Source organism: Pituophis catenifer, unplaced genomic scaffold (assembly GCF_029215685.1).
Source record: "Pituophis catenifer annectens isolate HBS135680 unplaced genomic scaffold, rPitCat1.0.hap2 SCAF_3, whole genome shotgun sequence".
Taxonomy (NCBI): domain Eukaryota; kingdom Metazoa; phylum Chordata; class Lepidosauria; order Squamata; family Colubridae; genus Pituophis; species Pituophis catenifer.
The window spans coordinates 102,743,978-102,759,435 of NW_027256883.1; the positions used below are offsets into that span (position 1 = coordinate 102,743,978).

The window sequence follows — 15,458 nt, forward strand, 5'->3', positions numbered from 1 at the left end:
ACAGATTTTTGACTTTATATTAGAAAAAAATAGGAGCAGTTCAGCACTTCAGAAAATGGTGGAATCTCCTTTACTGCAAATATTTCCTAGATACACAATTTTTTTCTTACCATGCTGTTGTAGTAGATTTCTTCACTGAGCAGGTTTGATTAGATTATTTCCAAGATCCCTTGCAATCGTTGCATTCTTTGATCTAAAAAGAATTCTCTTGGTAACAGTGAAAAATACAGTAACTGGGAAAACAATTATAATAATAAATTTCTAACAATTATTATATAACTAAGCAATAGTTTGATCCATTTAATTGTCTTTCAAATGTATTTTTTTTAAATTCCTAACTGCAACTGAATTGAAGCTACGATCCTATAAGAGCTTCTGCTGTTTTCCAAGAACTTTCCTTCCCTCCGCTTTTAGAAGGCCTTTCTTTTCTAAGGCATCTCCATCATGCTGTCTACCCCTCCCGGGTCTTAATTGTCACGGTCACGCCTAAAACTTATTGATTCACCGAAGACCACGGCGGCCCGAATGCTGCTGCTCCGAAAGCATGGTCCTGCCTCCCCGCTCTACTGCCCTCGCGGGCGTGGCTGGAGGCGGTAAAGCGAGATCTTTTCTGCCGGAAGCCTCACTTGCTGTCTCGTTGCGCTGCGGATTGATTGCGCCTTCAGCGACGCCATGCCTAAGTGCCCTCGTTGTCAGAAGGAGGTCTATTTCGGTAAGAGACAACTACTATCCCTTCCTCACTTCAGGACAGATGCAGCCGGGATGGAGAAAGCGAAGAAGGGCTACTATCGGAACCAGTTCCGAAAAACATTTGAGGCTAAAATCTGAGGTTTTCCCTGCAGCAGGCGTTGCGTGTACAAGGTAGCAATCAAAGCTGATTCAGAACAGAGATTCTCGGGGCTAGTAATGGCTAATTCCGAAGTACAGAGAATTTGGAGCATTGGAAGAGCGCCCCAGATCCTAGGAGCTCGCTGTAGTACCTGAGTTCGAGGTCTTCTGTACAGCATGGAGAACTTCGGAGATGCAATTTCGATTAGGAAAGGGGCACCGGTTTGGGCTAAAGTCCACTTCTATTATGTTTTTTCTCGATTTCTCTATAGTTTTTTGTTGTAATCTGATCCTAACTTTTTGGTGCGTCTCAGTGCGTTGAGAATTATTGTCTCACACATTTGCAGGCGCCACTAAATGATTTTAGTATACAAGTCCTAGATGCCATACTTCAAACTTCTAGAATTTTAAAAAGTGTCTTCCCTTTCTCAGAATAATAATTTGGGGTTCCAACTCCAGCCGAGGTTGCACAAGAATAAATAAAAATGAGATCCAAGCAGCTGTGAGGAAAGAAGTATTTATTCCTAAAAGCAAACCGTTTGCCTTTAGGGGCAGCTCCAGAGAAATTGGTCACAGCAACCCAGTCTAATAGGGAGCTTGTCCTGGGTATGGAAGTGTGTAGTTGCTGATTCTAGGGTGACACTTGTGTGTGGGTGTGTGTGTGTAGGTATGTCTATGAGGTTTATTCTTGTGAATATGCAGTTCTGCTGGGAGACCTAATTTAATTAACTCTAATTGTATTTACTGATCCTTTGATATGTGGATTAGGTCCGGGTAATGCATTTGGAGGCTTGAGGAAATTTGATTAAAAGATTTTCCCCGTTTGCTGTTTTTACTTGATTAGTTTAGTTTCAGCTTGACTGTCAATTATTTAGTAGAGACACTGATTCTCAGACCATAGTGGATTCTGTTAATATTTTAATAGAAGATGGAAACAGTATAAAGAATAAAATATATTTTAATATAAAACTTCTCATACTTTAAAGGAGAGTGTTAGATGAAAAAAATGGGAAGGGTGGAGGTTATATCCTGTTGCAGGAAAAGAGAGGAGGTTTGGAGTAAGAGAATGGTACTCTCAATTTACTTTAAACTGCTTTGTGTGTTTCTAGATTCTTCTAAAAGACCTAAAAGAAGTCCCAGTGTTGTCTTGCTGGCTGAGTATCATGAGAGTTGTAGTCTCAATTAATGTGGAAAGTGCCAGACTTTGGGATATGGTGGAGAGGTTGTAAAAATAAATTGCAAGCTTCCTATTCAAAGACAGAAAAAGCCACATTTGAGGGTTGGAAAGTGCCCTTTGATTGGATCTAAAATCCAGTTGGGACTATAAACCATGGTAAAAATGAAGTATATCGTGGTTACTGCTTGATAATCACTTTATAAATATATTTTCCAGTATTTCTGTATGGAGTGGCCAAATGATATAAAATTTGCTTGAAACCAATAAGAAACACTATTAAAATAGCACAATCAACTGTTCTTGGAGACATCTCTTGGAGAACATATACTTCAGGAACCTATGTGCAGGAAAGTTAGGCCTGAGAAAGACAAAAAGATAAGAAATAAGAAGAAATGCTAGTTGCCAATTGCTCTCACCTGAATTATAAATTCTTAGCTTCTTTAATTATTACCAGTAGGAGAACGGAGAAACAAGTATTTTAACAGGGATAAACAGGGATATAATATTAAGGTTCAGAAATTTTTCATGCCAAGAATATAGAATAAAGAAGTGAATGTAGATTTCATAATACATAGATTCTAGATTCTAAAGACCAAGACTTAATTATTTAATTAGTTTACATACACAATGCAATTCTGTAAATTAGGCAACCAGAAGTATAAAAAGATTATCAAGAGAAATTAACAGTCACTAATAATTTATTTAGTTTTTCAGATTGAAAAGTGTATATGTGTGTGGCTCGAGTTTATGCCTTAGGCCATATTTATGGTATGATATATGTCTTGGCACTGTATTAATCTAGATTTTTATTGTTTGTAGATCATACTTCAGAGTTAAGTGCAATCTGTACACACTAGATTGTAAATTATTTACAAATCTTACTTAGCCTTAGCATGCTGTCCAAGCCAAGCAGTGTATCAAGTTTGCACAGGCCCATGGCAATATGTCATGGGTGTTATGTGTGGGAATCCAAGGAGTTTGGTGCAACATGTTTTTACTGTACGTTATTCAGAGCTACAGCATGCATCTTGGAAGACAGTGCAATATCAAATTGGTGATACAATTTAATATGATATGTATGAGGAACCTTGGGATTTTATCCTGGGGTATTTCTTTAGTGCCAAGTACAGTTTTAGAACATGAGAGTTAGCTCTGAATATGTCAAAGCCCCAAAGCCCATAAAATATTAAAATTTTAAATAAATATCCTGCCATAGCACTTCTTAGAATAGCTGCTGTTTGTTTTCCTTTGCACAGAAATGAGTAATAGCTGTTCAAACTGATTTGCTGCCATAGAACAGTTAACTAATGCTACCTTTTGTCCACAAGAGCTTTTGATTACAACCTCTTAGTTATATGTTACATTTATCTGCTTTACATCTTAAGTAAACATTCAGCAATACAATTCTTGTTCAAAAAAATATATGTAAAAATCATTAAGTGGGAGGAATACATGCAACTGAAGAAGAGAAAATAAAATTAAACAGAATGCTTAAAATTAACACAAAGGCTTTCCAAATGAAGTTAATAGCAAACATAGAATGGGTAATTCTCCTTGGACACTATAAGCCATGACTAATGGCTGCAGTGCCTTCCTGAGCTGACCTAGTCCATTCCATATTACCTAATTATTTTCTTTAAAAATGCTAGGAATAGAAAGTCCTAAAGACCACCCTTGTTACAATGGAAAAAGCTGGACATTTTTATTGTTAAGCATTTTGTTTAATCTTTGTAAGAAAATTTAAACATATCTGCAGTATGGTAAAATGCAGAAATACCCATATGTAACAAAAGAATCATACAAAAATAATCTAATTCTTTCTCCAGACATTCAAGGCTATGAATTTATTACTGTTATTTGGATCATCAAATGGTTGTGTACCATAATGATCTTCAACATCCAAAAGTATTTCACTGAACTGGGCTCATGTTACCATGTTAAGCTGCCTGCTGTGCAGTGCAGACCAGACTCAACTGAAAGCATACATATACATGAAACTAAGGAGAAATGTCCTGACAGTAAGAACAAATTATCTATGAAAGAGCTTACCTCCCAGAGTGTGTGCCATTGCTGGAAGTCTTCAAGAACAGGGTGTGCCATTTCTGGAAGTCTTCAAGAACAGGGCCCCCAACCTTTTTGATTCCACGGGCCGGTGGTAGTGGCGGCTTCAGTGGTAGAAGAGAATGGTTTCACACGTGCCATTCACACGTGCTAAATCCTGTGCATGTGCAAATGAAGCTTTGTGCCCTCACCTGCTGCTTCAGCAGCCCAGTTCCCAACAGACCGCGGCCCTGTTCACGGACTGGGGATTGTTCAAGAAAATATTGGACAGTCATTTGTCCAGGATGGAATAAGTTCTCTTGCTTTGGGCAGGAAGTTGGAGTAGAAGACCTCCAAGGTTTCTTCCAGTGCTATGATCAGTTCTCAATATTTTAAATACTTATGAAAATGAATGTCTGTCAAACAACCATTCAGACACCTATGAAAGCATATTTTAGAAATCTGTGAAAGTACATATAAATGTTTCTCATTGTTCAAAGCAAGGTTGTTCTTCATCTCTTAAACTACAGATGAAACTCGAAAAATTAGAATATCGTGCAAAAGTTCATTTATTTCAGTAATGCAACTTAAAAGGTGAAACTAATATATGAGATAGACTCATTACATGCAAAGCGAGATAGTTCAAGCCTTGATTTGTCATAATTTTGATGATTATGGCAATGCAGAAGAGCTGAAGGCCGCTATTGAAGCATCCTGGTCTTCCATAACACTTCAGCAGTGCCACAGGCTGATAGCATCCATGCCACGCCGCATTGAGGCAGTAATTGATGCAAAAGGGGCCCAAACCAAGTACTGAGTACATATGCATGCTTATACTTTTCAGAGGTCCGATATTGTTCTATGTACAATCCTTGTTTTATTGATTTCATGTAATATTCTAATTTTCTGAGATTGTGAATTTGGGGTTTTCATGAGCTGTAAGCCATAATCATCAAAATTATAACAAATCAAGGCTTGAACTATCTCGCTTTGCATGTAATGAGTCTATCTCATATATTAGTTTCACCTTTTAAGTTGCATTACTGAAATAAATGAACTTTTGCACGATATTCTAATTTTTTGAGTTTCACCTGTAGTTTGGAATAGATAAACAAAGTTTTGGCAGATTTCAGAATCTTCCATCCGCAGTAGATTAACTGTCTAGTCCACACAATGGTACTTATAGTTTAGAAATAAAATTATCTTAATATTCAAACAACGAGGGGAAAATTTGAATCCTAGAAAATGGTTGTAATCCTGAGGCATTTGCAAAAAAGCCAAAAGAGACATTTTCCACCCTTAAATCATTCAAAATTTAAAAAATGGTAATTTACTCTCTTCCCCCCCCCCCCTTTCTCTTTTTAAAATATAATATTTCCTTCTCCCGTAATAGTAATTTTGGGGTATTTATTATTTTTAAAAAATCTTTTAAGTTTTGCTTTACTTTTGTTTTGTTTTTGTTACTGGGAGAGTCTTGGATAAAATTGAGACAAACAACAACTTAGTCATTTTCTTGTCTTACCCAGCAATTTTCTCTATGGCAACTGTTACCATGTGACTGCAGTAAAAGAAGAACTGAATTATATATAGATTTTTAAAAGAACAACTTTGTTTAAAGCACAGGATTGAGTTACAGTTAGGGTTAGTGTTCATTAGAATGTTCATTGTTCATTAGAATGAACAATGTTATAGAAATACTTTTATTATGTAAATACTATTGATACTGTAATATTGCTGTTCAAAGAATCTAACCAAAATTTTTTCTACATGGATGGTTTAAGAATTTCCAGAATTCCCTTTCACACTAAATATATAAATTGGTCATCCAATTGATGTTGCACCTTCCAGGAAATAACCTGATAGTGATCTGTTCTCTGACCTTGCTCCCTTTTTTCATGTCACATATTTTTTCTTCTTCTCCAAACAGTGTTCTGAAGGTGAAGACATCTCCGAATGCTTTTCTTTTCTGGAGCATGGTCCTTCAGATTCATCTTCTCTAGAGTAGTCAGAGTTGTTTCCCAACTAGCACCAACTATTAACTTTTTTTCTTTATCTGCTCACTATCTAGCTGAGTTTTGATTATTATTAACTCATATTCTTTCCAGACAACTCCCACTCGGTATGCTCCATCTTTTAGGACATCTCAATCATCTTGCTAGCAACTAAGTAACTTGTTTTATTATTTACAGAAATAGAAAATGAATTGGAGCTATGAGAAAAGGATTTTTAAAATTTTTCTCTCCCCCCCCCCCATATTATCATAGCCGAAAAAGTCACCTCCCTTGGGAAAGATTGGCACCGGCCATGTTTGAAGTGTGAAAAATGCAAGAAGACCTTAAATGCAGGTGGCCATGCAGAGGTAAGTGGACTACATGAAGACATGCATGTCCTTGGCTTGAAGAACAGTTTTGTACTGTCTCATAACTTCCTTCTTTTAGTAACTAAAAGTTCTTTTCAATGTTTACCTGCTTTTATCTTTAGCTATCAAACCATATAAGGGACAAAAAGAACGCTGCATAGACTTCCTATACCACTTTGGGGAACATGTTCTTCTGTAAATGGCCATGTTCTCCAATGATGCTTGGGGGAAAAAGCTGGGCAACAGAGATCATACTTGAGATGTCTGTCTAAATGAGAAGGAACTATGGGATAAAAGCAGGCCTATAGCTCTTAATGTTAATCTGTTTCCGCTGCAAAATACCTGCCTGCTTAACTTTGGGGAGAAATAAACTGGCAGCTACAAGACTGAATATATCATTTTGTTTATGTTGTCTTTGAGATGTTTCTCTTATTTCCTCAGCATGATGGGAAACCTTATTGCAACTACCCCTGCTATGCTGCACTGTTTGGACCCAAAGGTAAGCGACAGCAAGATGAAGTTATTCATCATGCCTACACACACACACACACACACGCACGCACGCACGCACGCACGCACGCACACGCACACACACACACACAATTAGAAACCACCGACCCATTCAAATAGGCTATCGATAGCCACCCAGAGTTGTGTGATAATGAGATGGGCGACATATAAACTTAATAAATATATAAAAAATTAATAAATATATAGCATTTCTATCTGGCATCATTCTAATGTCACACTGTTGGTGCACCTCATCTGAAATAAGGATCAGCAGGCCAGTCAAGTAGAATTTCACTCATTTTCTCTTGAAAATGAGTTTATAACAGTACATTTGTTCTATGCCATTGACTCATTTGCTTTCAATGTTAAAGTCTGCTTAACAATATGTATATTATTTCAGATGCATTTCTACATATATTTTGAAACGAATGTTTCCTTACATAATGTTTTTCTAAACAAATTTTGAATTGAGAACTCAGCCATAACATTTGAAGTATCTGAGAGATGATTCATTCCGAAATTCTATGTACTGTATTAGGGTTGAAAGCATATAAAAAATCTTGGATAAATGGAATACTTTTGTTATTTAAAAATTAGCTTAAATAAATCCAAATAAAAATAGCATTAATAATAATAATAATAATAATAATAATAATAATAATAATAATAATAATAATAATAATAATAATAATTTTATTTCTATACCGCCCTTCTCCCGAAGGACTCAGGGCGGTATACAGCCTATTTAAAAACACAAGACAAAACAACGATTAAAAATTTAAAATGATTAAATAGATTTGGCTCAATTTAAAACCCCAGAAATTTAAAATATCCCAATTTAAAATTATTATGTTGATAGCCCGGCCTGGCGGAACAACAGGGTCTTCAGTGCGCAGTGAAACACCCAGAGGTCGGAGATTTTACGTATTTCCAGGGGCAGTTCATTCCACAGGGCTGGGGCTCCCAAAGAGAAGGCCCTCCCCCTGGGTGTCGCCAGCCGACATAACTTGGCCGATGGCACCCTGAGGAGACCCTCTCTGGGAGTGGACTGGCCGGTGGGAGGCTATTGGTGGCAGAAAACGGTCTCGAAGGTACCCGGGTCCTATGCCATGGAGCGCTTTAAAGGTGGTAACCAACACCTTGAATTGCACCCGGAAGACCACTGGGAGCCAGTGCAGCTCGCGCAGTAGGAGTGTCACGTGGGCACAATGAGTTGCGCCCATAACCACCCGCGCGGCCGCATTCTGGACCAGTTGGAGCCTCCGAGTGTTCTTCAAGGGGAGCCCCATGTAGAGAGCATTACAATAGTCCAACCGGGAGGTAACAAGGGTGTGAGTGACCGTTCGCAAGGCATCCCGGTCCAGAAAGGGCTGCAACTGGTGAATCAGGCGAACCTGATAAAAGGCCCCCCTGGCCACGGCCATCATATGCTCTTCTAAAGACAGCCGTGCGTCCAGGAGGACACCCAGATTGCGAGCCTTCTCGGTGGGGGGCAAAGATTCACCCCCAATAGTCAGCGATGGCACCTGCTGACTGTATCGGGGCGCTGGAAGCCACAGCCACTCGGTCTTGGAGGGGTTGAGTCTGAGCCTGTTCCTCCCCATCCAGACCCGCACGGCCTCCAGGCAGCGAGACATCACATCAAGGGCATCGTTGGGGTGGTCTGGGGTGGAGATGTACAGCTGAGTATCATCAGCGTACAGATGACACTTCACCCCAAAACCACGGATGATCTCGCCCAGCGGCTTCACATAAATGTTGAACAGGAGGGGCGAGAGGACCGACCCTTGCGAGACGCCTCGAGGTCGACCTCTGCCCCCCTGCCAACACAAACTGCGAGCGGTTGGAGAGGAAGGAGGAGAACCACCTCAGAACGGTGCCCCCTATTCCTAACCCCCTCAACCGCTGCAGCATGATACCATGGTCAATGGTATCAAAAGCCGCTGAGAGATCTAATAGGACTAGGACAGAGGAGCAACCCCTGTCCCGAGCCCTCCAGAGATCATCCACCAACGCGACCAATGCTGTTTCTGTGCTGTACCCCTGCCTGAAGCCCGACTGGTACGGGTCTAGATAGATAGCTTCATCCAGGTGCCGGGGAAGTTGTCGTGCCACCATGCTCTCAACAACCTTTGCCACAAAACGAAGGTTGGAGACTGGACGATAGTTGGCTAATTCAGTCGGGTCCAGGGAAGGCTTCTTGAGGAAGCCTTTTATGTAAAAACTAAATTATATACTAGGCAATCCTATGTTGTATTGCAAAATGCTCCAGCTTTCTAGCAATTCAAAAGCTCTGTCTGGCAGTTTTCATGGTCATTATTTTTTGACTTCTTAATTTTTCTTTTCTAAGCTATGGGAAAGAATTTATTAAACCAGGCCAGCAGCTGTTCTAAATTTCCCCTGGGTCAGTAGCATAACTGAAGTCTGGGAAAGATCTGTAAATCTTTTGCATTCCCACCCTTTGCCCAATTACCTCTGTGAGATTTTAAGGCTTTTTAAGAGATTTAAAGATGAAAAATCAGAGAGATTAGCTGGAAGGGAGAAAGATTTGGTATGTCTGTTTTTCTTCTTAGGAATTGGAACCAACTTAATGACGTTGGAGAGGGAACGCTACCAAATCCTATAGGGCCCAGTATTTTTCCCCCTTATTTCCCTGTTCAGTTAAAATGTGAATTGAGGTTTGGTATGAAGCTGGAAATCTTGCTGTACTATACTATTTTTCTCAACTATCCAGGAACCTGGATAGCTCTGCAGACAAGGCACTGTGATTTAACACCAGCTGTCTGCAATTAAAGTAAGTTCGAATCTTGCCAGGCTCAAGGTTGACTCAGCCTTCCATTCTTTCTAAGATAGGTAAATTGAGGACCCAGTTTGTGGGGGCAATAAGCTGACTTTGTATAAAATATACAAAAAGTATGAAGGCTATTGCTTAACGCACTGTAAGCCGCCCTGAGTCTCCGGAGAAGGGCGGCATATAAATCAAATTTAAAAAAACAAACAAACTATTTGGCTGAAGTTCTAGAAAAACAGACAAATATTAGCAACATGGATGTATTCTGTTCATCTTAGATTAGGGTTAAATTTGCCAAACAGAAAGCTTGTTTTGATAACTATCCATGTTATCAAAACTTAGCATTTAGTATTTTTTTCCTGTTTTTTTTTTCCTGGTTCAACAGGTAATACAGGTACTTGGATACCTTAGGTCTCCAAGTACCTTATCTCAAAATGGAGGACAAGCACTTGTCTTGGACTGAGAAATGGAGAAGTGCCATTAAAATCTTTAATGCTGACATTAGATTTTTTTTTTTAAGGATTTGGCCGTGGAGGTGCTGAAAGCTACACTTTCAATTAAAACTTAGGTGAGTCCCATTTTTTCTATTGATAGGCTCCATGATTATAGAGCTACATGTAGCCTTGTAGACTAAGTCTTGTTCTTTTTGGTTTTGCTTATATGTTATCTTTTCCTTCTTAGGAGTGGAAGGATGATTTTTGCTGATTCCAGGCGGAGTTCATAAGAAGTATAACCACACTGTGTTTTTCACTAGAAGTGAATATAATGAAGACTTCAAAAAGGGAGAGGGGGGTGATAATTGAATGGGGGGTTTCCTGTTTAACGTAAGTTGAGAAATATAATCATGTGGAAACTAGGAAAGAATAGCATTGGGGGCATCATAGGAAAGTTTTAAAAAAATCAAAGCCTGCTTTAGATCTTTCCTTTTATTCTTACTTTTCTAACTTACAAATAAAATCTTAAATCAAAGAGGCTTGTAGATACCAATGAATCAGAAAATGAGCATAAATACCTGGGAAATGCGGTATTTACTAATGTTCTTTAAGAAAGGATATCCAAGAGTATCTTCAGAATTATTTTTAGTGAATTTATGTGAAATGAACACTTATTGTACCCAGTGAAACTTGCATTTTGAATTTATAAATTTGCAATTCAGACTGAAACTCATTGGGGAGCAATTGGCTGATTGTACAATCAGCAACCAAATACATAATCTGCAGAACATTGATGTATATTTGTGTTAAAGCATTCTGAGAGAGGCTGGTTGTTCATTTTTACTCAGCATTAGCAAGGTGTTTAATTTACTGTACAATATATATTATATTATATATTATATATTTTGCAGTGGGTAGAATTTGCAGTAGAAAACAAGTGAGGATAATGTACTGTTTACCTGACTCTCCCTTAGCTTCTTTAGCTCCTTTTCATCCATATATTTTTCCATGTCTATATCTGCAAACTAGCAAGTGTAGGCCTCTGGTAAGGTTAATATGGGTTTGACTTTATTGAAGCTGAAAAGTGTATGGCGGTAGCGATGAGATCCAAAATGGCCCCAAATGCATAGCAATGTAGCTATGTTTTAAGAGATAAAATATGTGGTATAGGAAGTCAATTATGACATTTACTGATATTTTCCTTTTACTTAAATTAACCAGATTATATGAAAGTAATTGGCTCCAATTCAGATGAGAGCTGTTGTGCTGAATTAAAGAAATAATTCTTTCCTATTTAGTACAGTTTTTCTAATTTAAACAACCAAGAATATTCAGTGAAGGGATGCTCCCATTCTTGTAAAAGAAATGCAAAAGACAAACACAAAGTAAAGCTGTTTCTGATTGGAATTTTAGCATTTGGATTTACTGAGTCTGGCTTTCAGATACAGTATCTCTGCCCTGGTTTGAATAAAAGTAATTTCTTTAATTCTTTCACTGACTGAATGTCTTGGAATTGGATTTGCCTCCATTTGCTACAATCTTCATTTGTGCTCTTAAGAAAGATAGGCATGTCATTTATTAATGGATTAACACATGTACTTGCTCACTGACATAATTGTGCATCTGAATTATTAATAATTGCTTAAGAAACTATTAATTAAGAACTATTAAGAATTATTAATAATTGCTTAAGAAATTCGTCAAATGTTTTAAAAATAGCCAAGCAAAACAAAATTAATACAGATTAGTACATTTTACAGAGTGGATTAATTTAATACTGTATAGGCAATACACCTGTCTCCTCTCAGCCCTGCACACCCTAGGATCTGACAGAGGAGGAAGCAGTTCCTCCTCATCTCCACTCATCGGTTGCAGCTGCACCTGTTCCGTACCCTTTGCTTCTGGCTTGTCTTCCGAGCCTCTTGGTTGAGGCTGCATTTCTCCCTTCTGTTGTCAACCAGCTACTCATCTGGTCCTTCTTAAATTTCTAGTCTCTCCTACTCTTCCTGCCCATCTCCTCCTGGTTCAGAGTCTCCCTACTCCCAAGTTCCTAAAGCAGGCCCTTCCTCATTGTCCGAGTGCACTTCAGGGATATCCATGACAGTATGAAAGTTGATTGGGTGATTTTGGGCCAATCACTGTCTCTTAGTGCAGCCTAATTTACAGGGTTGCTGTTGTGGGGAAAAAAGGAAGAGGCAAGAGTATTAGGTATGTTTACTGCCTATTAAAAGTTTGTATAAAACCTAAGCTTATTTATGCAAGTTTGCTGGGATATCCTGATAAAATATAGAACTTTCCATTACAAATTTTACCTCAGTAAAATTTATTTACCTCCATTCCACTGATCTCTGGAAAAGAGCTGATGTGCTTCCCATCTTCAAAAAAGTATCTTACCTGGAAAGATACTGGAAAAGATAATCTGTGAACACCTAGAAGCAAGCAATATGGGTTTGTAAAAAACAGATCATGCCAAACAAATCTTATTTCATTCGTTGAAAAAGTGACTAAATTAGTGGACAAGCAGTGGACTTGGTATACTTGGATTTCAATAAGGCATTTGACAAAGTATACCAAAAATTCATCCTCATTCCAGTTGACTCATTAAGTTAATGCAGTGCGGTACCCCAATGTTCTGTTTTAGGCCCAGTACCCTCCAACATCTTCATAAATGATTTAGCTGAGGGAATAGAAGGCAACTCATCAAATTTGCAGATGAACCAGGAATAGTCAACATCCTAGAAGATAGAATCAAGATCCAAATGGATCTCGATAGACTTCAATATTGGGCCTATAATGAAATTCAATTCAGAGAAAATGAAATGCACAGGTACATATTAGAAGAAATCTGGCTCAACAGCAGTAAAAGGGAATTAAGACCTAGTTGATAATCACTTAAACATGAGCCAGCAGTATGTGGCAGCAACCAAAGAAGCCAACGCAATCCTAGGTTGCATTAAGATAGGGATAGAATGAAGATCATGTGAACTTACTAACTAGCCTTGGTAAGACCAAGCTTAGAATACAGTTTTGTATTATCAGATTATGAAAAAAAGAGACTCTGGAAAGAGTGCAGAAAAGAACAACAAAGATGGTTAGGGGGCTGAAGCTAAAACAAAGAATGGTGGCAGGAATTGGGTTTGGTTTGGGTTTCCTACTTGAGCAGGGGGTTGGACTAGAAGAACTCCAAGGTACCATCTAGTTCTGTTATTCTGTGCTGTTGAGTTCTGTTCATCTGCAATTTTGATGAGCTTCCCTTCAATCTCGTAAATCAGTGGCCCCCAACCTTTTGGGCATCAAGGATCAGTTCCTTGGAGAGTGGTTTTTCCATGGACTGGAGGGGGCGTGGTTTTGTGTGCTGCCTGCATCCTGCAGATGGAGCTTCATTTGTTTGCATGGCCTGATTTCTGACATGCCATGGATCCCTGATCTAAATCATTTATGAAGATGAAGAATACTGAGTCTAAGACAGAACCTTGGAATACCACACTACATATTTCCCTCCATGTATATATAACTCCACTAAGGTCTACATGTCAGCCAGTTACAAATCCATTTAGTGGTGATGCTGTCTATACCACACTTTTCTATCTTACCAGGAAATAGTTTGTGATCTACTTCGTCACATGCCTTAATCCAAGTCTACAGAACTTCACTGGTCCACTAATTTAGTCACTTTGTCAAAAGAATGAAATAAGATTTGTTTGGCATGATCTGTTTTGACAAACTGGGATGTAATCCATTAGTGGTTGAATTCATCTAGAGTGGAGAGGTGTTCTCTTATCATTTTCTTATTTTAATTTGTACTTCTAGTCTGTCTTAGGGTTATGTTTTTTGTAAATTGGCCTGTATTATCTTTGCGTGAAGACGAATGGAAAGAATGAATTAAGTAGATCTGCTTTCTTTCTACTGCACGTTACTTCCTTGCCTTCCTTAGTGGACTGATCGTTTCCTTGACTTTTTTGTGTGTGGTTTTTTTATATGTTGAAAGAAACTTTTTAAAAATACATTTGACATTTGTTGGAAGTCTTAGTTCATTCTGAGCCTTAGCTTTCCTGACCTCATCTTTGCAAGTTTGGGCTATTTGTTGGTATTCTGCCTTAGTTATGTGTCCCTACAAAGCTACAAAGCCTTTCACTTTATTTACTCCAGAATGAATGAAAAAAGAAAGTTCTGCGTACAGTGGTTATCTGCTAGTCTGTTCACTGAAAGAAAAGTCAAAATCCTGTTCAAGAACAAGAAATAGATTAAATGAAATAAATTCCTACCATGCTGCCAAGCAAAAACCAGACACACCATTAAATAAAAAACTTGGTATGTTGGCTATTGCTTTCAGAGATTTTGCGGAAGTTCTAGTTGCTATAAACATTTAGTCATCAAAGCAAAGGCAATCTGCTCTACTGGGTGTGGATAGAAATAGATAATAAACGGAAAGAACATACAGGAAACTGCTTGCCTTCATAACAGATGTGTAGCTGTAAACAGCCTGAGATCAAAAGCAAGGAGAAATGAGCCAAGACTTTTTTTTTCAACTTATTTTATCCACAACACACAAGTACTGCTTAGAAAAAAATAAGCATTGTATGCTCAGCTTGGTATTATACTACTGTGTTTCCCCGAAAATAAGACAGGGTTTTATTTTCTTTTGGGCTTCAAAATAAGCACTTGGGCTTGTTTTCGGGGAGATCTTACTTTTTTAAAGTGCTCTGCTGGTCCCGCTGTCTCCGTCATGCTGTCTGCTCCCCAGAAGCAGCAGTGGAAAGGAAAGAGAAGGTGGGGGGAAGGGGGGAAGGGAAAGAAGCAAACCCAGAAGCAGCAATGGAAGGCATGCAGGCATGCAGGCTGGTGTTCAGCAGCCCAAAGGCGGCAGCGGGTGAGGTGACATGTTTTTTGGAGGTTTTCAATCTGGGATGATTCAAGCTGGCCAGGCAGGAGCAGTTGTGCAGCGCTGCTGAGTGCAGCGCTGCCAGGAGGCTGAAGAGGCCAGCAGCAGCATGGGCAGCCGCTTGGCCATTTAAAGACGTGAATTTCAACTCCCAGAACTTCCCACAGCCCCCCCATCAGCTCCTTCCCCTTTTCTGGGTTGGGGTAGCTCGCACCCACTGGGTCCATTGGGGTTGGAAGTTTGTTCGCACCCCATGAAGGAGCCTCCATCAGCTGAGCCAGCACGGGCCGGGAGCTGTCTCTCATTCTGTCTCTGCAGAGGCTTCCCAGTGCAATGCTCTGCCACAGCTTCGGAGCAAACCTCTGCCTTCCCTGTGCAGGATTGTAAGGCTGGAGGCTTCGCCTTGCTCCGATCAGCAGGAAAATCCCCCCCCCTTC

At 39.1% G+C, this 15,458-nt stretch overlaps 1 protein-coding gene across 1 annotated transcript; it reads left to right on the forward strand.

Moving 5' to 3' along the window:
• Nucleotides 1-608: 608 nt before the first annotated feature.
• CRIP1 (cysteine rich protein 1) lies at nucleotides 609-11,630 on the forward strand. The gene is made up of 5 exons (XM_070940872.1): nucleotides 609-712; nucleotides 6,310-6,404; nucleotides 6,846-6,903; nucleotides 10,226-10,273; nucleotides 10,387-11,630. The coding sequence occupies exons 1-4, from the start codon at nucleotides 673-675 to the stop codon at nucleotides 10,264-10,266; spliced, it is 234 nt and encodes a 77-aa protein (XP_070796973.1). The 5' UTR covers nucleotides 609-672; the 3' UTR covers nucleotides 10,267-10,273; nucleotides 10,387-11,630.
• Nucleotides 11,631-15,458: the final 3,828 nt, after the last annotated feature.